This window comes from Nipponia nippon, unplaced genomic scaffold, assembly GCF_047370975.1.
Source record: "Nipponia nippon isolate SJK-2023a ecotype South Korea unplaced genomic scaffold, ASM4737097v1 scaffold_8, whole genome shotgun sequence".
NCBI lineage: Eukaryota > Metazoa > Chordata > Aves > Pelecaniformes > Threskiornithidae > Nipponia > Nipponia nippon.
Window position 1 is genome coordinate 36,058,074 of NW_028262402.1, and position 25,360 is coordinate 36,083,433.

General features: G+C 41.9%; 1 protein-coding gene across 4 annotated transcripts in view; it reads right to left on the reverse strand.

Annotated features, from left to right (window-relative positions):
* Window positions 1–25,360, reverse strand: part of APBA1 (amyloid beta precursor protein binding family A member 1) — a 103,986-nt gene that overhangs the window by 38,278 nt on the left and 40,348 nt on the right. For all 4 annotated transcript variants that reach the window (XM_087742324.1, XM_087742321.1, XM_087742323.1 and 1 more), the window contains exon 2: window positions 233–1,437. In XM_087742324.1, coding sequence (XP_087598450.1) covers window positions 233–1,384 — 1,152 coding nt within the window. In that variant the 5' untranslated portion in view covers window positions 1,385–1,437. The remainder of the gene's footprint in view (window positions 1–232; window positions 1,438–25,360) is intronic.

Below are 25,360 nucleotides of genomic sequence, written 5' to 3' on the forward strand. Positions count from 1 at the left end.
AACTGCGGTCAGCGGCACTTCATAAAGAAAAATTTGGCCCACTGATAATGCACGTGCTTACCTCTGACATGCTCTCTAGAGTACAAATCTAAAATAGACAAAGCACTACATACTTTATTGAAGGGTGAGTCACGGAACAAGAATAAAACGAACCCTCCTTCACTGCCACGTATGTCACCATTAAAGGAACGAGACATACATAACCTGAGAGCTGAAAGCTTTGTATACTCACATCTCCATCTAGTGGCCTCTGGTCGTCAGAGTCCCTGCTTGGACTGATGTCCTGCCTCATCACCCAGATAGGCTCCTTAGGTTCATCAGGGGTATAAGGAGAACGGATGGTCCTTGTCTTCACTTCCTCAATAGCCTCTTTAATATCCTTGATGGCCAGTGAAATTGCATCTCTCTTTTCCTTGCTGTACCTCTGTACAGATTCTCCTGAGCTGGATGTAACTCGAGAACCAGCTGGGAGCTGGCCATTACTTTCATGTCCACCACCAGCAAGCGCATGACCATGCTCCAAACTCTGCTCCGCCTCTGGCATGTCTTCAGCTGCCTTGTCTAAGCTCTGGGAGCTCATGCTCTGCTTTACCTCTGCTACAATCTGATCAATGTCCTCCTCTTGTTCGTAACTATCCATTCTTGGGTAGGGCGCAAATTCTGCCTCCTTCTCAGGGCTGTCAGACTCTCCATCAGACCGTTCATCATAATGGTGAAGGCGGGCACCAAGTGCCTCCTTGCGGTAATTGTCAGCTTCCTCCCTTTCCCGCTCATACTGCTGGATCCCCTCTCTAACATCGAGGTCTGGTGTATCTCCTATCTCCTCATACACATGCTCCTGCAGTCCGTAGTCGGCGTAAGGCTCAGCATACTGTTCATCCTCTCCTCGATGGAAGAGCCGATGTGTGTAGACATAACCCGAGTAGGCTGCATTCATGGCTTCCTCATGTTCAATGGAATGGAAATGTAAGTGATTGGGCAATGTTCGATTATGAATGGCCTCGCCATGCTCGGCCTCGGCATTCTCCGTGTACTCCTCAGACTCAGGCCTGTACTGCACCGCATATGCGCTCTCATCCTCATTTTCCTGAACTCTCTCTGTGTCATAACTGTCCTCCACTGTGGCTATCACATCCCCTTCTGCAGTATCCGTGTGATTGTGGAAACCACTCTCAGTGCTGGCTGAACGAGCTAGCATCCCTTCCTCCTCCTGCCCAGACAGGCCCCCTTGGCTGCTGTTTGTATGCCTTGGGTAGCGAGTTGCATACCGCTGTTCCTCTTCCACCTCTGAGTGCTCCAGGTCAGCCTCCACTGACTCGTTCACTGCTCCATTTGCTGGCTCTTCACTTACCTCCCCCTCAGGCGGTCCAACCAAATGGTTCATGGCAAGTTCTGGTGGGTAGGTAACTTATTCTATTGACATTTTGTCTGTCACAGCTGGAAAGAAATAAATAAAAAAAACCCTCTGAAGTTACTATTAAAAAAAAGTGGAGTCAATAAGCAGAAGCAACAAAAGGCACCCTTCCTTCCCCAGCAGACAAACGTTTGACTTCATCAGCTCTGAAGTCAGAGGACAGCCAGCACAACAGTATGACCTCCCATGCAAATGATCTCCAACAGCAGCAACCAACAACAACCCCCCTGGGGACTGCACTTCTCACTTCTACAGACAAATTCTTTGTGGAAGAATCATTTCCAAGCAACTCCTTGGATATGATTCCATGGACTGCTGTGGCATTTCAATGACATTGGCAGGCACATGTTAGAAAAGCTACCTTTTGCCAGGGCCTCAACCATGGTAGAGATATGACAGAAATATTCCACCTTTGCTCCACCGCTCTCCCTACAGCTCACTAACTCGGTGCAAAGGAAGGATGCTGTAATGTAAAATGACAGACTTAGTCCCATCACAGGAGTCTGCAATTGCTCAGATACATGACAGCTATCCATACTGCACTTCTTCAGTATGGTATCTTCAGCTGAGCTAGTCTTTCTCCGCACTTTTAAAAAATCATTAGAAATAAAAATGCACTCTCAGATATCTAAAGCACCTGTTCCCTCTCCCTAGAGAAGCACATTGTCAATAATTGTAAATATACAGGCCATAGAAACAGGAAACTCCATCAGAATACAGATTAGCTTCTACAAGTTTCATAGCGCAAACAGGCCTATCTAGCTCAGAAGGTTTCATTTTTATGTAACAGCTTCAGCTATTTTGAACCTTGCCCTCTGTTTTTAAAATGTAGTGTCATAAAAAGGACATTTTATGTCCTTCTAGGTCCCTAAGTCAAGCTACATACCTGTAAGTAAAATACAGCTCTAGCCTGTGACTTATTGGTAAGTACTAAAGGAAAAGGTACCTGTTGGAAGACGTATAACTTGAAGGGTCTATAAAAGCATGTGTCAACTACCAATTAAAAAAATTTCCGTGAATGTAAAATAGAACTTGAATCAAATCTACTGAACTGCGGCAAGGAGGCTGAGGTGACACTTTGCTGACTAAATGAGCTCTCTGCAAAAGAGCGGGGGCAATAACTTCCTGTGACGAGAAACCAACAGGAATTTCAGCTGCCCTCTATTGGAAAAGTTGATAGGCAGGCAAGGTTAGGTGGGAGTTACTTGCACTATACTTCCATTGGAAATCTAGTGGGTGCAGCTTCCAGCCCAGCAAACACTCCTTATCTTTGTCACACCTAATGTTTTAGCCTTAAGACCTTAGGAGTCCTTTAAAAAAAAAAAAAAAAAGGAAACAAAATACAACTTGGCCCTTGTTCCAGACAGATCTTTTCATTTTCAGAAACAGCTTATACACAGCTTTTGCAAATCTAGCATGCTGTGTTTAACCTCTAAGACTTGCCTTTCCTACCATCATCACAAGGGAGAAAAATGTATAGTATATCATACAGTGTATCAAAAATGCAGTTGTAAAATAATAGCTAATAAATCACATTAACTGAACAGATAAAGATGTTCTACACAAACTAATCCTTTTTCAAAAGAACTATGAAAAAACTCGGTTTCTTTTTTCCGGCTAAAGAAGGTACATTAGTAAGAAGGCTTCAGTGACAAGGCAAGGTCTTTTCCAGCTAAAACTTCCAAGAAATCAGGGAAGAATGGGCAGAGTACAGGTGTGTATGCAAGTGTGTGCCAAAACTAACAAACGACTCTCCTCCCCACAGCATATGACATATTATTTAAGTAAACAAGAACAACAATACTGGAGAGCTTTCCATTTTAAGCCCACAAAAAGAAGGGTGAAAATGCCAAGGCAAAACAACCCTTTGAAAAGTCCATTCCAAGCAGGATTTCCTGCTTCCATTGAAGTCAGTTATAAAATTTCCATTGCTTTGCACATAGACAGAATTAGGCTAAAACAGAGGACTGTTTAAAAATTCTACCTTAAATCTGTTGCATTCAAAGTAGCCCCTGACTCACACCTAAGTGTCATTGGCCACCCACAGAAAAAGGGCAGTACTAGTTGAATGAAATGAAGTTACACATAAACACAGGATGATGACCAACTTTCTGAAATCTTTATCACATGTATCCTGCCACATCTTTAACTGAATTATCTTAAGTTAGAAAAGAAGGCAAAATTCAACTGCATGAAGACTAGCTATACCTCAAGTCAAATAAGGTGTCAGATGCCACAATATTTATGACAACGGATGTTCTGGTAATATCTGAAAATATGTGATCCTGTTTTAGAAGTCTTAACACAGGCTCACAATATAATGCATACAATGGACAGACAGCATCACTGACATGTCTAGCTGTGAGAAACAAAATATGGAGATCACAAACCATACAGAACATTGTTAAAAACCACCTGAGAGCCCCAATATTTTCCTTTTGCAAACTCAATGTTTCCAAAGTTCCACTTGTGAAATTGCCCTTATCTGAAGAATGATCTCGGGTTAATTTCAAATATTGATATCCTGAAATTTTCAAGATTGTGTCTTTTGAGGGGATGAGGAAGAAACTTTAAGCTTTACTTAAAGCTTTTTACTGAAAAAGGTCCTCTTCTGTTTGCCCTTCCTCCCATAATTTCAATTTAATTTCACTTCTTAATTTTGCAAACAATAAAATATTATTTTAAAATGTATTTTGAAATTTTCAAAAAAAGAGAAATTTTAATTGTTAGAAGAGAAGATAAGTTTACTTATAAAATTGTAGATCTGAATAAATGCCCTTCAGTCACCTAAGCCCAAATAACCTTCAATGAAAAGTAAGCTGCTAAGTCAAGTACATTTATTTGACTGTTTAACAATCAGTCTTCAGGACAGTAATTAAAAGAACCACCTATTAAGGTTGGAGGTTATAAGCACTAAATCCCTTTTCATATGTGGTAGCTGGAAGACTACTAAAAATTACTTTTTTTTTATTCTTAGTAGCATTTCCCTCAAGCAAATACAAGGTCTGCCTGATTTTTCTCACCCGGCCTTCAAGAAGCACTTTACTTCCAGCAAGCAAACAAAAATCAATAACCTACACAAAATGCCATAGACAGAAGAGAATATAAGCAAGAGAGGTCATCTGACCTTGGAAATAAAGACACAGCACCCATCTGAAAGATATTATACTCTCACATTAATTACTCAGAACAGCAGCTGTGCACCAGTAATCAAACATAGACGGCAAAGTGCTCTCTAAGCACTCTTAGCTTTGCACTCAGGACTTGATGGATGAATCTGTCTCCAAAATAGAGAAATCAGAGGTTGATTACTACTGCAACTAGCTGTTTGCTGAAGGTTAAACTATCTTCCTGCCTGTAAAGAAGAAAAAGCAAACATCTCCACATATTTGTCAAGCAATATAAAGAAAACGCTGGAAATTTAAGGATTTTTCTCTGCTACTTTATATTAAGAAGTATGTAAAACACAACCAAAAGGCATACTATCATCTCAGAGCAAGACTACAACATCCATGCCCAGTGCCACTCAGGAAAAGACATGCAATAAGAAAAGGTGAAAATGTGAGTGTTCAGATTCCAGTTCGGTTTTTTATTTGTTTCCCAAGTCCAGACGTATCATTGCTTTCTTGTGCCTGTAGGCAGAAATGAAGCTTTTTAAATTATTATTCCAAATATGCCTTTCAGAGTTTACTTTGTAAGAGCACTATGCATCGTATTTCCACAGTCTAATCCTGACTTTTTGTAATAAAAGATCCCACTTTCAATAGGTCTGAATACCATTGTTACTGTCTCAAAACAAACCTGTGTGCCGTGTGGAACCAAGACTACACCTACACACAGACATACGCACTGTTTTGTGTCACATGGAGGACAACAGGATAACTCGGTTAGGGAGGGACCGCAGGAGGTCTCCACTCCAAGCCCTGCCCAAAGCACAGCCAGCTCTGAACTCAGACCAGGCTGCTCAGGGCCTTACCCAGTTGGGGTGTGATAACCTCCAAGGCTGGAGAGAGCACAACCTGTCTGGCCCCCACTGCTGGGCTGTCCTTGTGGGGAAAAGGTTTCTTCCTTATAGTCAGTTTGAATTTGCCCTGTTTCAGCTTGTGCTGGCTGTCTCTAACCCACCCTCCCGCCACACACTGCTGTGAAGAGCCCAGCTGCATCTCCTCCATCCCCTGGGCTGTTGCTGGGTGACCCCGAAGCCATGCCTCCTCCCAGCTAAACCAGCCCCAGCCCTGCAGCCTCCCCTCACAGGGCAAGGGCTCCAGTCCCACCGTCTCGGTGGCCTCCCCTCACCTCCCACGAGTTTGTCAGTGTCACCCCTGCACCGGGGACCCAAAGCGGAGGCAGTACGCAGGTGGGGTCTGACAGGCGCTGAGCGGAGGGGACAGTCCCTGCCCTCCCCTGGCTCTCAGGGCCATGTCCTGTTCACACCGCCCCAGGCACCGCTGGCCCATTTTTGCTGTCCAGGCTGTGCGCCAGAGCTCCTCCTTGGCCCCACCAGCCCCAGCCTGTATCATTGTGAGTCATATTTACATACAAACATTTTTTAAATTAATTTTTTCACCTCTAAGAAGTATAACTGTTTCCTCTTATTTTGCAGAACTTTTGCAAATGAAAAGTTAGTATGCCAGGTGACCGTGTAAGCAAAAATAGTTTTGTCTTCCCTGAAAAACTTTGGACATATTTACCCATGTCTTCCATAAAAATAGCTATCCTTTGAACATATTTACCCATAACTCCAAGTCACACTAAAAGCAGAGAGATGTCTGACTGAAATTGCAAAGGCATCCCACCCCAAGTGCAGGTTGTCTTGGCACATTCTCTGATGAATTTCACAAAGCATCTATGTTTTTCCAGACTCCAGCAATACACCAGTATTTCACTTGTACAGATACAGTTATCTCAACAAACCAACATAGCCTTTTAGCAAACATGTGTCTTTGAGACACATCTTCAAAATATTTTCTTTTTTTTTTTAAAAGAGCCCCTATGGTATAAAATGGCTGAGAATTTAATAGCATATGCAATGCCCCCTTAGAGAGAATCCCCATCTCTCCTATATTACACAACTCTCTCTTTTCTGAACTGTAACCTGCTTCGGAAATCTGATTGCTTCTGCTGCCATGTGCTAAGTAAGCTCATCCAAAACAGCTTTAAACAAAAAAAAGCTGAGAAACGTATGTTTCTTGCCAGTCAGCGAAAGCAGCACCTGGAAAGTGACATTAACACCCCACCACATGCACACACATACACACATTGGTTCATACTGGTGAGGCTGAACAACTATGAACACTCATAACATCGTAACTGTAAAGCAGAAGAGCTGCACGCACAATATTGCTCTGCACACACAATTTGCTACAGGTGCCTGTGGAATCCTTGTATCACTGTAATATTTTAAACAAGTTAAACACATTATAAAAACACTATAATTTGCCTTTAGCATTTTCTGCAAAGTCTTTTACTCCAATTTTGTTCATAATAACCTTGGAAGCTTCCATTTCCGAGTTCCAGGTCTGCTGCTGAACTCAGCAGGAGCAAAGTTTAAAACACACTGCTCGGTGTTCAACAGAAAAGCCTTTTCTTGCCTGGTAAGGTATATAAATTTCACAAGGGGGTAGCTTCTACCTGCATCAGTCTTTTCTGACCACAACTAGCCTAAAAGAGTACACGGACTCCTAATAAAAAGTAAGGAAATAAATACTGTTATTAAAATAAACGAGAGCTGTACACTGGCCCATGCTTACAACATCAGCTTGGCCATGGCACCTAAAAGAAGACCTGTGCCTAACGGAAGAGCTACAACTAGCCAAAGATCAAGCACTGTGGCACAAGACTTAGTGGATTACCATTCCCGTTTCCCCACAACTGAAAGCACAGAGCGCAACAGAGGAAAATAACGCAAACCCATGAATTTATGACCAAAGAACCACTGAGCTACTAGAACATGACCGTCACAGAAGTCTGCAGCAGAAAAATAAACAAAACCTACAAATTCTGGGGAAGACATAATTACATCTATTGTTTAGATACGAGTACTTATAAACTTCATCACATATAACATGACTAAACATTATGTTATTAACACCAGAGATCCATACGGAACAATAATGAATGGAGTACACAAGCCACACTGGAATGGAAGAGAATTGGATTAAATTGCAGTGTGCACCTGAGTAACTTAAAGGCAAATCATACATCAGATTTCAGTTTCCCACTGTTTCTAAATCTACTTTGGCTCTCACCAGAATATAAAATTCTGTGGTGGAAAGGGTGACCCAGAAGCAGACTTCCTAAACCACATCATCTCAGACTAACCCTGTGATTACAGGGAATTAATCTGAATTTCTGCTTCCAATTTAAAAATTGTTTACATCAGCTCCTAAATATCTCTTTAAATTGAACTGACATCATGACTAAAGAAACCTGAACAAGTCACACAACTCTCTTGTGGAGTCTGGAAATGTCGCCACTTCCCAGGTAACAGATAACAGAGTACTAGGATCACACCATGTTTTTGCTCAACAGCCTTTTTAACTCTCTGTTTTTTAATTCTATGTACCTACTTTTGTTTTTGAACTTTTTGTTTTGATAGCACAACTTCACCCTTGCTGCAAGTCTTCAAAAGCACATTCCCATTTCATCTACTGCAGCACATAAATTGGTGAAGCCACAGAAGACCAGTTTAAAAAAATGTCAATTGATCTGATAAATGTCTTTACAACTTTTCGTAAGATTTGAAAAGTACTTTAGGAATAAAAAGATAAATTATTATATTTACAAATTTAACAGCTTATTGAAAACAGAAATTATTTACTGCCTATGCAAATCACCTCTACCTGTTTTCATAATATGGGTTTAAAACAGGTAAGAAGAATCATTTTACAAGTCTTCAATTAATAAGAAATTTTTTAGAAGAGTCATAATTAGCTTTAGGCATCCTAATTATTAAACTGAACATCTGAAAAAAAAAAAAAATCGGTTTCCAGTTCCAGTGAACGTGAGCACACTGAACAGCTGATGACTGGTACACAGTCAACGATGAAGCCAAGATAACAGACACAGGATTAAAAAAACCCCAAACCAAACAACAGCTCCTTCATTTCCTGCCCATGGGCCTACTTCCTCCAGGCCCATGCTTGCCTCCATGAAAAGAAAGGGGAGCTGAGAGAAACCTCGACCTGACATAAAAGAACCCCAAACTTTTGTTAATAGTAAACAGATCTAGAATTACCAGAGTTAGAGCTCTCAAAAAACATTTAACTTTTCTCCCCTTCCAATTCCCACCTTATTCAAAACTAAAATTTAAACTTGAGCAAGAAACACCATTCAGTAACCTTCAGTGCAGACAGGCCAGATCTTGTAATGCTTTACAGCACTGGAGAGAGAGTGCTCTGACCAGAAAAGGAACAGACCTTTCCCATCACTTTTTAATGCTGAAGGCCTGCCTACACAAGAAACAGAGCCAATGGACTCCAGGAGTATCTGAAGCCATCCATCTGCTGCCAGAGGAAAGTTAACTGATATTATGGCCCAAACAGAAGAGGCGAACCAAAAGCACTAGAGAAAAATCTTGGCAAGGATCCACAGGCAACCTCTGCAGTCAAGTATGAAAATTAGACACACTAGACCAAAGACGCATAAAAAATACAAATCACAAATCCCAGATGGAAATTGGTTGAGGGAATAAATCTGACCACTCTCACCAACCAGAATGATTAAGCACCATAAGTAAAAGTCCTATAACAGCTAAGCTAAGGAAACGTGTGTTTCTCTCTCACTCTGCTGTGATTCTCTGACAGGTTACTGCTGGTTTTGCTCCTGGGTGTATTATGGATTGCATCTTTAATTAGCGGCCAGATAATCTAAAATTTTGACCACTGAAATTGTTTCTCTGGTACTTAAATCATGGTTACTAATAAAATCCATTTCCAAAGAGAAAGAGCAATTGAAATAGTATATAAACAATGTTAAAGCAGAACAACATTTAAGATCAATATTACAATGTGAGACTAGCTTCAATCTCTGTTATAGGTACAATCATTAAAACCATATCTTTACTAAATCTGAGTATATGGTTGTTTGTAATCTACCATTTTTTCTCCTCTGTGTAAAAGGGCAGAAGTGTCTCAGGGAGCACAGTGGAAAATGCTGACTCCCCAGTGATGAATTCTGAATTCAAATGATGTTATTTTTACACTAGTGACATTTTTATAGCAATGAAAACTATGCATTTCTCTCTATTTAAACAAAGAGGGATTAGATCTATGCTACAAAAAAAAACCCAGATCGACCCAGCAAGCCCAATACCCTTTCCATTTCCTTTCAGATGCCATTAATAGTGCAATATAGAACAACTGCAGACAGAGCTAAAAAATATGATCCAGTAAGCTACCGGGCATGGCTATCCTCAAGGTGAGTAAGAATGCCTCAAGCTTCACTCACAGAGAGGGTAAGAACTAGTATGTCCGAAAAGCCCTTGGATTTTCCTCCTCTGCCTACACATAAAGACTTCATCCAGTCTTTCTGGTTAAGACAATCTTACTCAGCCGTATTCTTGGTCAGTGTTGCACAGTCTTGATGCAACATATCTTTGACATAAGTGAGACAGAAGACGTATCAGCCAAGAATCAAGATTGAGAACACTCTGCATCTGTTGAAACTTTTGAGTCACTTAGTCGTCTTGATTTAATAATGGGAAATGATGCTGTGAGGGGAAAATCAAGTTTATCAATTTTGTTATGGAAAGCAAAGTTTTCAAGTAAGTTAAACTCTAGATTTTTCAATTCTTTAATGCAAGCAAGCCACAGGTTGTGTCAGGTACAGAGAAATATTTGGATGGTGTTGAGACCACTTCAAGAAAAGGAGAAGGGTCTGCTAGAATGTAAGAGAAGGCTCTTCAGCAAATATGCAGCTTTCAGGAAAACCAAGTTAAACAACAGACAGGGAAGTCCAGCTAGTTAGTCTGTTAGTCTAATTAGCTTCCTTCAGCCAAGGGAAGCAATTTGCAGAATACTGTTTCCAGGAGAGGTTGTTTCAAAGAAAAAAAGGCTAAAGTAGTGGAACAGTACACATGTGGAGGGAAAAAAGCTTCTGGGACACCTAAGCAATAACTTTTTTACTTCTTAAATGTATCTGCAACAAGTCTAGTAGTTACCAAGACAACTGAGCAACACATCTTGATCTCAAAATCTGTTTCCTATCTTCCCAAACCCAAATCCCAAAGTACAGGATCAACTCATTGTAATGGTACAGAAATAGTGCTGAAACCCCAGTAACTCCCTAGATTCTGTCGTACGGTTGGTAAAACAATTTGTTCTGAGGAACTCATTATTACCCGAGAGCTTCAAGCTAAGGATACTCCCTCATGAAAAGCAATCATGGCTCAGACAGCATAAAAATAAGAGACCTGATCCTCCTTTAATTCATTTTATTTCACAAGTTTCAAAGGAGCTAAATCCGAGTTACGCTGGAAAAGGGGGATAGCGGGGATACAGAACTTGTTTACCTTTCATAGTATAACATGTACTTAGAAATGTACCACTGCCTGGCAACTGTAACACCTAGCTACTGAAAACACGAGGTTTTACAATCCCTCCCTCCACTGCCACCTTCATCCTAGAAAAATGAAAACCTCAAAACCAACAGCTCTTATTTCAGTTATTATTTTGATTAGACTTACACTTTACTACATAGTTTTTGACAATGACTTTTTCTAGAAAGCCTTGAAAAAGGCAATATGTAAGATGTGGTGATTTTATTCAGACTTGGGAAGAATGAGGAAGACGGAGAGATGAGGTAACTGAAATTCCAAAGTATTTGATTATGGTGGGCATATCAGCTCTTTTCCATCCACTTCTCATTATTCGAAACAACTCAGTTAACACCTTCTATCTGCCATACTATAAGCTACTTTTCAAGGACCTGATGTATGCCTGGATTGCATTATTGAGAAGAAGGTTTTACATATTAGCTAGTTTGCCTCTGCTTTCTGAGTGACAGCAAGACACCACAGCCTATACCTGCTTCCATTCACCGAAATTAGGTATGTAAGGGCTGCAGACTATGAAAACCTCATGAAAAAACAGTGAAATCCCACAAACAAAGAGATTTCATTTAAAGGTATAGTCACAGCTGAAAACTTATACAGTTACAACCCCCTCTCTGCCTCCCCCCCCCCCAAAAAAAAGATAAAATCTTAGTGGTTTCAAGCTGCAATATTGCTGGAATTAAATGCTACTTCAATAGATTTGAGCTCGTATCTACATAACTTTAATTCTCAGGAAAAAAAATAAAAATCACAAGAAACAAAAACTATGGAACAAAACAACAGATGCAAAGGAGAAGGAAGTCGGAATGCACAGATGTAGGTTACAGGAGATTAAAATTAACCTTTTTCTTTCTTTACTTGGCCAGCTTTCTCTTCTACTGTATTTTCTGTTACCATTTTAGCCCACATAGTAAGCCCAATCTCATCTCCAGCCATCAAGCTCTAATAACAGCTGCAGATCCTTTTACTTCTTCTACTTCAAGGACAAACTGCTGATTCAGTCCACTTTAAAAAAAAAACCAACAAAAAATAAACAAACCCAAAGCTGCACAGACCAGCTCATGAGTTTCCAAAGGCTTGAAGGAAAACTGATTTGAAACTTGCATTTCCTTATAGATTTGCAACTGCGTTACAGTGCTATACTGTAAAAACAGACCCCCATCCTCTCCAAAACCACATGGAAGGATGTCACACATTTACTTCCCAAGCATAGTCCTGAGCGATCAGAGAAAAAATTCTGAAGAACATCTTCCACTGCTATGACCTTTCTGAAATGCCGTGGCCACTTGTCAGCACCGGGCTAGAGGCACCACTAGGCACTACACACCAGATTTCCAGCTGCAAGGGGCCTGTCTGGCTAGACCAGCACCTCCCTGCATTTGACTGGCCTCACCAGACCTGCCTGCCTGTTCCAGGCTCCCCAACAGCAAAGTTTTTTCTAGCCTGAAACATTAACAATTTCTGCACCTTCAGTGACTTAGGAAGCAAGACACACCCTGTGCTCCTCCCCAGAGCTGATGAGAGAAGGGTTAATTACTCACACAGGGAGGACATCAACATCACTCGGTTTTCTCTGCACTGAGGCAGATCTTGACTGAGACCTACTTTTCAGCACAAGCACATTTCTGTTAGTGGAACTAGCTGCTCCAAGGCGACTACACATGAAATCTGTCCCCCAGACATAATTAAACTCTAATGGAGGCTGGCATTTCTCCACAGCTGCAGCAGAGAACAGAACTTGAAGAATATTAGTAATTGCGCTATACACAGCTCAGGGTCCTCAGATCTGTCTCTCAAACAGCAGCTTGCTCAGAAATGACAGTCTGAGGCAAGGGAGGTGGGAGCGATGCCTGGCTACAGCAACAGAGGTCCCATCAGGTTAAAAAAATAAAATTCTGTTGATGCTAATCGAGTTAACCAGATCACACACTGCTGCCAGATCATGAAAATCAAAACCAGATGCATTCTGTCAAAACCACAAAGCTTTCCATACACTTGCCAGTCTCTACCCACTAAGAAAACAAACTTACCAGAACACAATTACAGAGGAAAGAGTTCAGAAGAAAACAAAGAAAATTGAGGGGAGTCACCTAAACATATTTTACGTATCCCTATGCAACATTTACAGCTAGAACCTCCATGCAAACCAGTCCAAGTCAAGTAAATACATAGAGACATGGGAAAAAAGGATATAGTGTACCAGCATTTAAGGATGCAGTCATAAGCAAAACACAACATAAGTAAAAGATTTTCTAAACACATGTAGGGTGGCAGTTGTCTTCTTTTTTAAATTATTTCCCCGCCCCCCCCAGTGCTTCTGTCTCCCTTCCAAATAGAACTGACTTCAAAAAAAACTTCTGATGGCTCACATTTCTGTAAAAGTAGGTTACTTTGTCTTCCCTTTTAATATAGCAATACTTAGATTTTAGTAGAAGAGTATATTCCATCTAAAATATTTTTACTATGCATTCTTAACCTTATCAGATCTTTTTATACTATTAACACATCCAAGTATTGGAGTTATAGCAGAGAAAAGCAGCAACTAAAAAGGGCAGCTGTAAGGTAAAATACATTTCACATGGATAAATTTACAGGAAGAACAGTACAATCCAGAAATGTTTCAATACTTGAAGTAATTGAAATATTTACATATTCATCTATTAATATTTTTCTCATTTTTGCTTGCAGATAGTCTGATAGCCAAAGGCTCCTTTCACTTATCCTAGGAAGTTATTATTAAGGCAATGTATTTCAAAGAGACTCATGATCCTTTCTCTCCAGTAAATGGAAGCCGTAATTATTTTGCCGTATTATGTTTTATAAAGAGAAAATAAGATGCCTTTTAAATGTTCCATGAAACCTAGACAAGAGGGATTCTATAATGCCAGGGAATGGTATATTTAAAGTTATTCTGCTTTATCTTTTTATTCCTTTTCAAGGAAGGATCACCCCCCCTTACAATAGAATGTCATTCTCTTCTGACACCCAAGCTTAAGTGTGGTATTTAAGGCTCTATTCTCTAGTGGTATTTAACTCAAATAAAAACCCATGCTGGTCTGGTCTCTGCTATCCATCAGGGAAAGGTTTGGACCTCTCTTCAAGCATCTGACCTTTGCATAAATGACATAAGCATGCACATAGTAATTTCCCTTTTCTTTGCTATAGTATAGCACCATTTTGGTTTTAATTTCTTAAATTCAGGACAAAAAGTACTGAGGATGCGATCTCTTTCATGGAAACGTGCTTTAAAAGGAAGATAGGAAGCCACAGAATTAACTTGAAACATGGAAGTGGATTAAAAAAGCAATGAAAATAACAAAAGAACTATTTCTCATGGCTCTGTAGGTTGCTACAGGATTATGTTGATTACCACTTTGTTGCTCGTAATTGAGAAAACCCTCCAAACAAATGACAAAGTCCCGTTTAGAGAGCTGACATTGCTTTATTCTGCGCAGAGTGCTCGGTGGAGATTCCACAAATCAAGCACACCATCGTACAAAAACCACAACATATTTATCAGGTTAAATGATTAGTATAAACATGCCTAAATCAACACTTACTGGTTAGTGATTAACATTTCACACACTGTTGGTTAACTATATTTAAGTGAGTCTTGCTTGCTATGTAAATCAGCATGCATGCTCCTTTCGGGGGGGGGGGGGGAAGAAGGGGGGGAAGTCTTTTCGGTCCTGAATTCAGTCGGTGGTCACAATCTCCCCTCGCCGCATTTACCTTTCACCCAGTTTCTGCAGTTTTACCAGACTTCATGCTTCTCTAGCCACCGTTCAGTCTTGGGCGCCAAGACGTTCCCTTCTATCAGCTTGTTAGCTCTTCTTCAAGGTTAGAGCTGTTAATTTTCCACGGTTCGTTACATACACAAACACTTCCATATCTTTTAGCTCCCTCCCAAATTCCTTTTCCAAGGCACAGGTGGCTAGTAGTTTTGCTAATTGGAAAATTAATGATGTCCTGCAGGACATCAACTTTGCTACAGAATTTGACACTGTTTCAAATCAGACAGGCTGCTGTTGGTATGAAGTTACATGGACTTCTCCAGACAAGTAAAGCTTTTAGCTCCATAAAAGTTTTAAAAACCCATGAAAATCAGTAAATCCAGCCTCCTAAAAAGCACAAACCATTATGACCCCCTGAGCTCTTGCTTGCTTGAACTGCAGCATGAACTATTTAGAAAGACCTGCAATTTTCAAAGTTTGTCAACCCACAGAATCCATTCCATTACCCTACACAGGACTGATGTTAAGCTGTCACACTACAATTACCCAGTCATTCTTCACCTTTTAAAATACTAGCACAACATAAACTTCCTTACAGTATTTTTTGGGAAAAAAAGAGAGAAAATTGATATCTAACTTCTTTAAAGGGTATTTTAATATTCCATTTTTTACTCCTGAATATATTGTGAAATTCATTGTATGGGACCATTAGACATTGGCTAAGGTTCATCTGGTGGCACTGAAAATTTTCAAGAATCAGATTTGCCTAATTCAGTTAAAACCAGACTTCTGAAAGATCATTATTTTACAGTGGAATTGTTAAGTGAACTACAGCTCCAGTATCTTTGCATGCATGCAATGTTTCCTAACCAAAAGACTGTAACTTTCATGTAACCACATTTGAAGATGCTATCAAGAGATTCTTCTTTTATGCACCAGGGTGTGGTGGGTTGCCCTTGGCTGGCTGCCAGGTGCCCACCAAGGCGCTCTACCACTCCCCTCCTCAGCTGGACACAGGGAGAAAAATATGACAAAAGGCTCGTGGGTTGGGATAAGGACAGGGAGATCACTCAGCAATTACTGTCACGAGCAAAACAGATTCAACTCAGGGAATGTAATTAATTTATTGTCAATCAAAAGACAGTAGGATAATAAGAAATAAAACCAAATCTTAAAACACCTCCCCCCACCCCTCCCTTCTTCCCAGGCTCAACTTCACTCCTGAATTCTCTACCTCCTCCCCCCAAGTGGCGCAGGGGGATGGGAAACGGGGGTTGTGGTCAGTTCATCACACATTGTCTCTGCCACTCCTTCCTCCTCACACTCTTCCCCTGCTCCATTGTGGGCTCCCTCCCACAGCAGACAGTTCTCCATGAACTTCTCCAGCATGAGTCCTTCCCGTGGGCTGCAGTTCTTCACAAACTGCTCCAGCATGGGTGCCTTCCATGGGATGCAGTCCTTCAGGAACAGACTGCTCCAGTGTGGGGTCCTCCATGGGCTGCAGGTGGGTATCTGCTCCACTGTGAACCTCCATGGGCTGCAGGGGGACAGCCTGCCTCACTGTACTCTTCACCACGGGCTGCAGGAGAATCTCTGCTCCAGCGCCTGGAGCACCTCCTCCCCCTCCTTCTTCGCTGGTGTCTCCAGTGTTCCTCTCACATATTCTCACTCCTCTCCTCTGGCTGCTGTTGTGCCACCCCAGCAGGTTTTTTTCCCCCTTCTTAAATACGATATCACAGAGGCACGACCATGTGGTGGTGCATTCCCCTCCCTGCCCCTTCTTGTGCACTTGGCAGAGCATGGGAAGCAAACCTGCTTTACAATCCCTGTAACTCCCGTCAAAACTTGGCCTTTGTGTAACGAGTTTCGCAGTTAAGTGTCCCTGGACTGTACCAGAAACTCTTACATGGCTAAGGTGGGAGCAGCACTGTCTGTAGCAGGGAGGCAGCCCTGACAACCTTGGAACATATTTTTCATCTTTATCAATTGCCTCCTGAGAGCCTTGGGGCCTATCTTATCTGGGCTGCAACTTGGAAGGATCTGTACCAGCATCACGGGAATTTTTGAGAACTTTACTAATTTCCAACACGTGTTATGAAAGTAGAATGGAAATTTACTCGTGCCTAAAGTCAATCATCTTGTGACCCTATAAACAGCGGTACCAAGTGAGACCCTTTGAGCTCTCCTGGACCGCAGTGGGCTGCGCCAGTATCTCCCTCTGAGCAGGACGCCTCTCAGAGCTGCGAACTCTTTAAGTTTGCATACGGAGGCCTGGCGACAGGACCTGGGCTGATCTCTGGTGCTCTTTGCTCCTTGAGGTTTGACTTTCACCCAGTCTCTGGTGCTCTTTGCTCCTTGAGGTTTGACTTTTGCCCGTTGAGACAGTCATTTAAAGTGAGTATTTCACTAAACCCGGGGGGGAATTTTTATTGATGCCTTTAACTGAGCATATTTCAATAGGTACCTTCATCTGTGTATATAATGAGTATTTAGGCCTATTGTGTGTGTGTGTATCGATACAAATATTGTAGTAAACCTCATTTAATCACTTTGTAGATGATAGATTAATTAATGATTAATTATTGCTAAATTCTTGTGATTCTCTCCTTGCTGCAAACAAACCATAAACTGCTGCTAAACATATATAATCCTTAGACATAAACTGTTGACCAAGTCTGAGACTAGGATTGGATCCAGCCACACCTAGGCTCCTCTCTGAGAAGATGTTCAGAAAGCAAGGGGGTCCATTCTGAACCTCGTGACTCAATGGGAGGGCTCCCCTTTTCCTCCTTGTATTTTATTTGAACTCAATTTCCTCTTCCTTTCTCTTTATATATTTATATTCCATTCATTTAATAAGTGATAGAGTGAACCTTGTCATCCAACTTTGTTAAATCACTTTTATAGATTCTATTAAAATCACTATTTGCAAATATCTTTGGCGGTGATTCTCTGAGCAGCCTAACCACTCATCCGTGACACACCACCGTCACTGATGGGCTCAGCCGTGGCCAGCGGCGGGTCCATCTTCGAGCTGGCTGGCATTGGCTCTGTGGGGCACAAGAGTTCTCGATCCCCAGGTGCAGGAAATCAGGCAAGGAAGGGAAGAGGCCGGCATGGCTGAGCCATGACCTGTGGGTCAAACTAAAGGGCAAGAAGAGATTGCACAGGCCGTGGAAGAAGGGACTGGTACTCGTGGGAAGAGTACAGGGATGCTGCCCAGTGGTGTAAGGATGGGATAAGGCCAAGGCTTGGCTGGAGTTGAACCTGGCAACAGATGCGAAGAATAACAAGGTCTTCTCCAGGTACATTAACCAGAAAAGGAAGGTTAAGGAAAGCATACCCCCTCTTGATGAGCAACAGTGGCGAGCTGGTAACAACAGACAAGGAGAAGGCTGAGGTACTCAACAACTTTCTTGCCTCCGTCTTCACTGGCAATCTCTCTCCTCACACCTCCTGAGTCAATGGGCCATTTGATGGGGATCAGGAGGGCAGAGGTCCTCCCACTGTAAGAGAAGATCAGGTTCGTGACCACCTGAGGAACCTGAACGTACATAAGTCTATGGGTCCCAATGAGATGCATCCAGAGTCCTGAAGGAACTGGCTGATGTAGTTGCCAAGCCACTCTCCATGATATTTGAAAGGTCATGGCAGTCAGGTGAAGTCCCTGGGGACTGAAAGAGGGGGAAATATTGCCGCCATTTTTAAAAAGGGTAAAAAGGAGGACCCTGGGAATTACCGACCTGTCAGCCTCACCTCTGTGCCTGGGAAGATCATGGAACAGATCCTCCTGGAATCTGTGCTAAGGCACATGGAGGACAGGGAGGTGATTCAGGACAGTCAGCACGGCTTCACCAAGGGCAAGTCCTGCCTGACCAACCTAGTGGCCTTCTATGATGGAGTGACTACATCAGTGGATGAGGGAAGAGCTACAGATGTCATCTATCTGGACTTCTGTAAGGCCTTTGACACGGTCCCTCACAACATCCTTCTCTCTAAATTGGAAGGATATGGATTGGATGGGTGGACTGTTCGGTGGATAAGGAATTGGCTGGGTGGTCGCATCCAGAGGGTAGTGGTCAATGGCTCGATGTCCAAGTGGAGAACAGTGACGAGTGGTGTCCCTCAGCAATCCGTTCTGAGACCAGTGCTGTTCAATATCTTCATCAGTGACATAGACAGTGGGATCGAGTGCACCCTCAGCAAGTTTGCAGATGACACCAAACTGAGTGGTGCAGTCGACACGCCTGAGGGAGGGGATGCCATCCAGAGGGGTCTGGACAGGCTGGAGAGGTGAGCCTGTGTGAACCTCATGAGGTTCAACAAGGACAAGTGCAAGGTCCTGCACCTGGGTCGGGGTAATCCCTGGTACCAGTACAAGCTGGGGCATGAAGGGATTGCATGCAGCCCTGCTGAGAAAGACTTGGGGGTACCGATAGACGAAAAGCTGGACATGAGCTGGCAATGTGCTCTCGCAGCCCAGAAAGCTAACTGTATCCTGGGCTGCATCAAAAGAAGCATGGCCAGCAGGTCGAGGGAGGTGATTCTGCCCCTCTACTCTGCTCTGGTGAGACCCCACCTGGAGTACTGCATCCAGCTCTGGAGTCCTCAGCACAGGAAGGACATGGACCTGTTGGAGAGGGCCCAGAGGAGGGCCACAAAAATGATCAGAGGGATGGAGCACCTCTCTTATGAGGAAAGGCTGGAAGAGCTGGGGTTGTTCAGCCTGGAGAAGAGAAGGCTGCAGGGAGACCTTATTGCGCCCTTTCAATACTTAAAGGGGACTTAAAAGAAAGATAGGGACAGACTTTTTAGCAGGGCCAGTAGCAACAAGACAAGAGGTACTGGATTTAAACTAAAAGGGGGTAGATTCAGACTGGATATAAGGAAGAAATTTTTTACAATGAGGGTACTGAAACACCGGAATGGGTTGCCCAGAGAGGTGGTAGATGCCCCATCCCTGGAAACATTCAAGGCCAGGCTGGATGGGGCTCTGAGCAACCTGATCTAGTTGAAGATGTCCCTGCCAATTGCAGAGGGGATGGACTAGATGACCTTTAAAGGTCCCTTCCATCCCAAAGCATTCTATGATTCTATGGTTCTATGGCACAGGGGAAGCTTCTGGCAGCTTCTCACAGAAACCACCCCTGCAGCCCCCCTGCTACCAAAACCTTGCCATGCAAACACACAGGGTACAAGAGTACAGTGTACCAATTTTACCAACATAACGCTTCAGTTATGGTCAAGAAGGCACTTTTCACTACTTGAAGAACAAAACAGCTTTCTGAGTTAATTCTCTTATGCTCTTATTCCTGACAGGTAAGCACTAGTCTGCATGCATGCACACAGATTTTTTCTTAGGACCTAGTGGACCAGTAAACCATCTTGCCTGACCTCCTACGTATTACAGGCCAAAAAAAATTAATCCTGTAATTCTAGAGCAGCATTCTGTCTACATGTTGGTTTGTTTACAGGCTCCTAAGCGTACTCACACTACTCCCTAAAACGACTAATGATGCTGGCAAGATGAGGCTGCAGCACAGTCTTATGACTCTTCCCTTGTACAAGCACAAAATTATGGCCTTCAGAGCAGCTTTGGGGCAATTCTCAAAAAGACACCTACAAGCCTTAATAAGGCATTGTAATTTACCAAAAGGGTCTGATCTAACACCTCGCAATACTGCACTTCTGTAAGTAAATTTACCTCTGAACCACTGGAAGAAAACTGCTTCAAGGAACCATAAAATTAAGGAAATGCAGTGATGTCCAACAGATTAAATTCACCCCTGAAGCAACTGCACCAATTGCTCTGTCACTCTCTCACACACACACATCTTTAGGCAGAATGAAGAAGCATGGCTCGTTGTGCAGAAATTGAAACAATTTATGATGCTTTTGCATGAGATGAAACCATGCCACTCAAAACTCCTTCTCAAAACTCTTTCTTCTTTTACCTGCCAGAGTTATTCTGTCTTAACAATCACTGATGGACATCAATGGATTCTGGAAAACATTTCAGAGTTTCAACTTCTGCATCTCTTACTGTGGTACTTCTTGCATGAAGATAGAGTCAGAAATTCCACTTCGGGTCCTACCAAAATAATCTAACAGGATACCAAAAATCAGGCTGCACCTTTGCAAAAGAAAAATATCCACAACTAGATGAATGCTTAAAAGTAAAATACTTTCCCCCACGAGTTATTCCACGCAGCTTTGCAAAAAGACCAAACATTTAAGGAGAAAAAAACAAGACAAAACAAAAAAACAAACAGAAAAGGCACAAGCAGAAAAGACTTGTCCATGAAGCAGATTAGGGCTAATGACAGTGTTTTCTTTCAATATTACTTAAGATTTGACAAAGATGCATGTCTTTTTTAATAGCACTTACTTTTTAAAGCAGTGTTCGAATCCTCTTTCTCTTCTGTGTGTGGTTCTGAGCTAAGAAATGCACACGGATAGCTGCTTTAAGCTAAGCAGATCTCACTTGTTGTCAACCAAGATTACAGTAGTGTGTTATCTGGCAATATGAAAAAGGTAACACTGTCCACAGGTCAAGTCCCCAGGTTATACGATCCCTGTGATAACACAGGGGTTGGACTAGATGATCTTTCAAGGTCCCTTCCAACCCAAATCATTCTATGATTCTATAAAAAATGGGCTAAAACTAAGCTCAGTGTAGCTTCTACATCTCTATCTCACACAAAAACTCTCTTTTCCAGCCTGCAGATTGGCTTTTCTGTCCTCTGGAAACGTATTTTTTTATAGCTAGCTGCATCACAAGAGGGATTGTTAAATGTGTAAACCTCTTTCAGGAAAAAATGGAGCAATGTATGAATCTGTATTCAGACTAGGAACAGCCAACACAAGATTTGCCTACAATTTTTGCTAATATGGAGGAAGGACCCTTGTAAATACAGACATTTCTGATGTGATTTGTTTGTAGAATTATATTTATCAAAAGAAAAACTAAATTCCAAAACTTATGTGACCTATTCCCTTCTGAGTCGTACCTTCAGAATTATCTCCAGTAACAAAAAAAATAAGATGTTCCATATAAAACCAATTTTTTTACTCTTTGACTTACTAACATTCAGCTATTGTGAAGCTCAGTACGAAATTTGGTTCAAATATCTATATACCAACCACTTCACACGCTGTAAGAGATTATCAGCCCCAAAGTGGAGATAAGCAGTGGGTCCAATCTACATGGATCAAAGCATACACGTGCAAACCTCAGATCAGGTTGGAAGGTAAGTGTACAAACGAAAAGACAACAAGTGCATAACAGGCATTTGGAAGGCACTGGTCACACGATTTGACATCAGGAGGTTATTTTAATCCAATGAGACAGGCAGTCCAACACACACAGGAAAAGCTGCAGGACATTATGGATCAGAGAGTGGGAAGGGATCAAATGATATCATGTCCTGACTCCTCTAAAGCAGTTCCATTGAAGTGGAACAGACCGTTCAGATTTTCCTGCAAACTTTCCAACTAGGGATTTCACCAGGCAAAGATGCAACAGAGGGACAAACTCCAACATCACAAATCCTCTAACATTCACGCAGAAAGGAATCTCATGATGCCCTGCCATGCTGCTCTCTGGGCATGTCTTTGCAAACCCAGCATATTGAACTGTAAGCTACTCAAGAGTCACAAACACGTGAAATACTGCAGAAGCAAACACACCCCAACCAAGCTGTAAGGTGGAGGCAAGCTTTCAAAACCTTCCTCTTAAAAGCAGGTTACAAAAAACTCAAAGGGTAAAAATAACTTTTCCTCGAATAGCTCAAACTGGACTGAAGAGTCTGGCAATAGGTTTTTGCACCCTTGGGTATGATGCCAGAGTATATAAAACAAATACCAAGTATTTAAATCAGACAGTCTGGAAGCAAGCAGCAAACATTCTGCATCAGTTATATCGGTGTGCAAAGTCACCGAGAAGAAGCAAATTAGTACATATTAGCCTGATTATTTTCTCAAGGGGACAGTGTGTAACCGTAAATGGTAACACTGAAAGCTAGAAAAAGGTCAGCAATAGAAAACTGTGCAGCTAAACTCTGACCTCAATTCTTTTATCAAGTATAGAAATGGACCTATATAACAGCAGCAAAGCAAAATTCCCAACTCTGCATATGATTCCAAGCACATCAGAACAAACGTGAGCATTGCATCGCATGTGCAAAGCAAGATACATCTTATGCAAATACCTGCGCTAGCAAAATTGAGAGAAAATACAAAATAGATAAAGTTAACCTAACAGGAAAAACCTAACAGAAAAAAAATCACTGTAGTGCCAGAAAAAACTGCTACTTTATAAAAAAGAACACAGAAATCCACTTTCCTTCCTGAAGATTCAAAAAAACCCCAATTAATTCTTTGTATGACAATATTTAATTCCACATGGTTTGGGAATAACAATACCATTCATAATTCAGGTAACCAAACATGCTGAGAAGCCAAAATGCAGATTTATTTTTCAGTTTATAGGAGTAACAACATGCAAATAAACATTTTAAAGGGCTTATCCAGGAAACCTGAATATTACAAAAAATAATAAAAAAAAAAATTCAGCAAACCCACGAGTCCAATTCAAGGCACAACAAACCAGAGTGAACCGCAGAGTCAACAAGCTCAAGATTGATAATCCATACCTACCGTGACGAACTAAACCACAGGAAAATATTGCAGGAAAATAAGCAAGAGGGCATTGGTTGGGACCACACAGGGAACAACAGCATTTGAGTGAAGGCTGCCAAGCAGTGACAATACAACAGCTCCCTCGGTTCTCAGCCATGGCAAGCACAGCTAAATCCCATCCCCACATGCTCCCCGTGGGTCCCAGAGGGGTCGGCTTTGCCCGTATCAGGCTCCATAGCATCACCGCCCAGGTTTTCTTCACCTCAGACCTGTTCCTGCATTTTAGAAAATGCAGCTGTGGCTCTAAGCCTTTGCTGCCTGTTTTGCCCAGAGGAATGTGAACTCCTCAAAATAACCGCATTAAAGAAATGTGGAAACAAATTATTCCTGCTCCCCTCCTCCCCCCAAAAAAAATTTTTTTTGCTCATATGCCAACCAATTCGTCCTATGCATGTACACATATGGAGAAAGATGGGTTCCTTCTGCGAGAGCTTATCTGGACAGTGGGGACAGGGGAAGTCCATGTCCGGATCGACACCTGCAGCACCGGCTGTCGTAGGGGCACTGCCAACCACAAGCATAAGCACTCTGCTGATGGTATCGAAGGACCATCTGCAAGCACATTAGCTTCCCCAGATTTCCTACCAAGGTGGGTCTTTTGTTGTATTTTTTTCAATAAATCACACTTTCTACCCTTTTTGTCCCAAGGCCTGCATTTTTCCTGTCACTGCACAAAAAGCTCCCGCCCGGAGCCCCAGGCAGCTGCACTGCTCTCCCCTGGCAAACCCTTGTTTTACCCATGGTAGCAACTGGCAATCGATCCCTTTATCTCAACTTACAAGCTTCTCCATCTTATTTTCTCCCCACTGTTCTGTTGAGGAGGGGGAGTGAGAGAGAGGTTGGGGGCTGGGGGTGGCAGCCAAGGTCAACTCACCACATGCTCACCAAAAGGAAAAAAATATTAAGAAAAAAGTAGTAACATATATTCAACTCTCTCTAATTCAATACAGATACAGAGAGATCCAACTTCATATGAGTAGCTAACCAGGCTCTTCTCTGCAGTGTGCTCAAGACCAAGCCTTTGCAACTCTTTGTTCAAAGCAGAAGAAAACATAGATCTAGATTAGAGACTGCTAAAGGGTACACAACTTAAAATTATGGGGGAGGGTGGCAGGGTGGGGAAAATACTCAAGGTTTTTTTTTCCTTTTAAGTTCTTTCAGTACCGGTAAACACAGGTGGTATTTGTAAAAATGATACAAAAATATTAACAGAATTGAGATTTGAGTGGTGTGCTGTTGGTTTTTTTCAGTCCTCCAACTATCTTGGCACTGAAAAGCCCACTTCACAGACTGCACTGTAGGAACAAACTTAAAAAACTCCCTGAAATTGCCTCTTCTAGTTTATTATACAACAGCAACATCAGTGATTTAAATCCTCAAAATCCTTATCTACACTCTTGTCTGTTTTTCTGAGGGCCAAGTCTTGTCTTAAATAAAATCTAAATGGAGTACAGTTTGCTTATACTTTTGTGTACTTTCAGCTCTGAAGACAGTTTCTGTCACAAGACTTTCAAACACAAAGTGTGACACCTTTCTACCCAATGTAGGACTATGAAAAACGTAAAGCTGTTGTGCATCCTTACTAGAATATAATCAAAAGCAGCATCAATAAGCAGCCACAAACTCCTACGGTTCTTGCAAGTTTCATGACCATTCTCTGCTCCAGGCCATTTTACCATAGGTGGGAGTACTTCCATGCAGAATTGCTTTGCGTTTTTTTAATAGAAAGTTTCTCTAGCTATTTTATGCAGCAAAACACGAATACCATGATCTCAAAATCTTTTGGGGCTGCTCTATGGTACTGGTGACCTTCAGCTGCCTCAGACAGCAACATATGGTGATACCTTAATAGAATTGCAAACAGAAGTGAAAAGGTCAGAAAGAACTTTCAGAATTCAAAATGAAATAATAATTTTAAGCCCAGATTTATCCTTTACTTCTGTAAGAATTGCAACATTT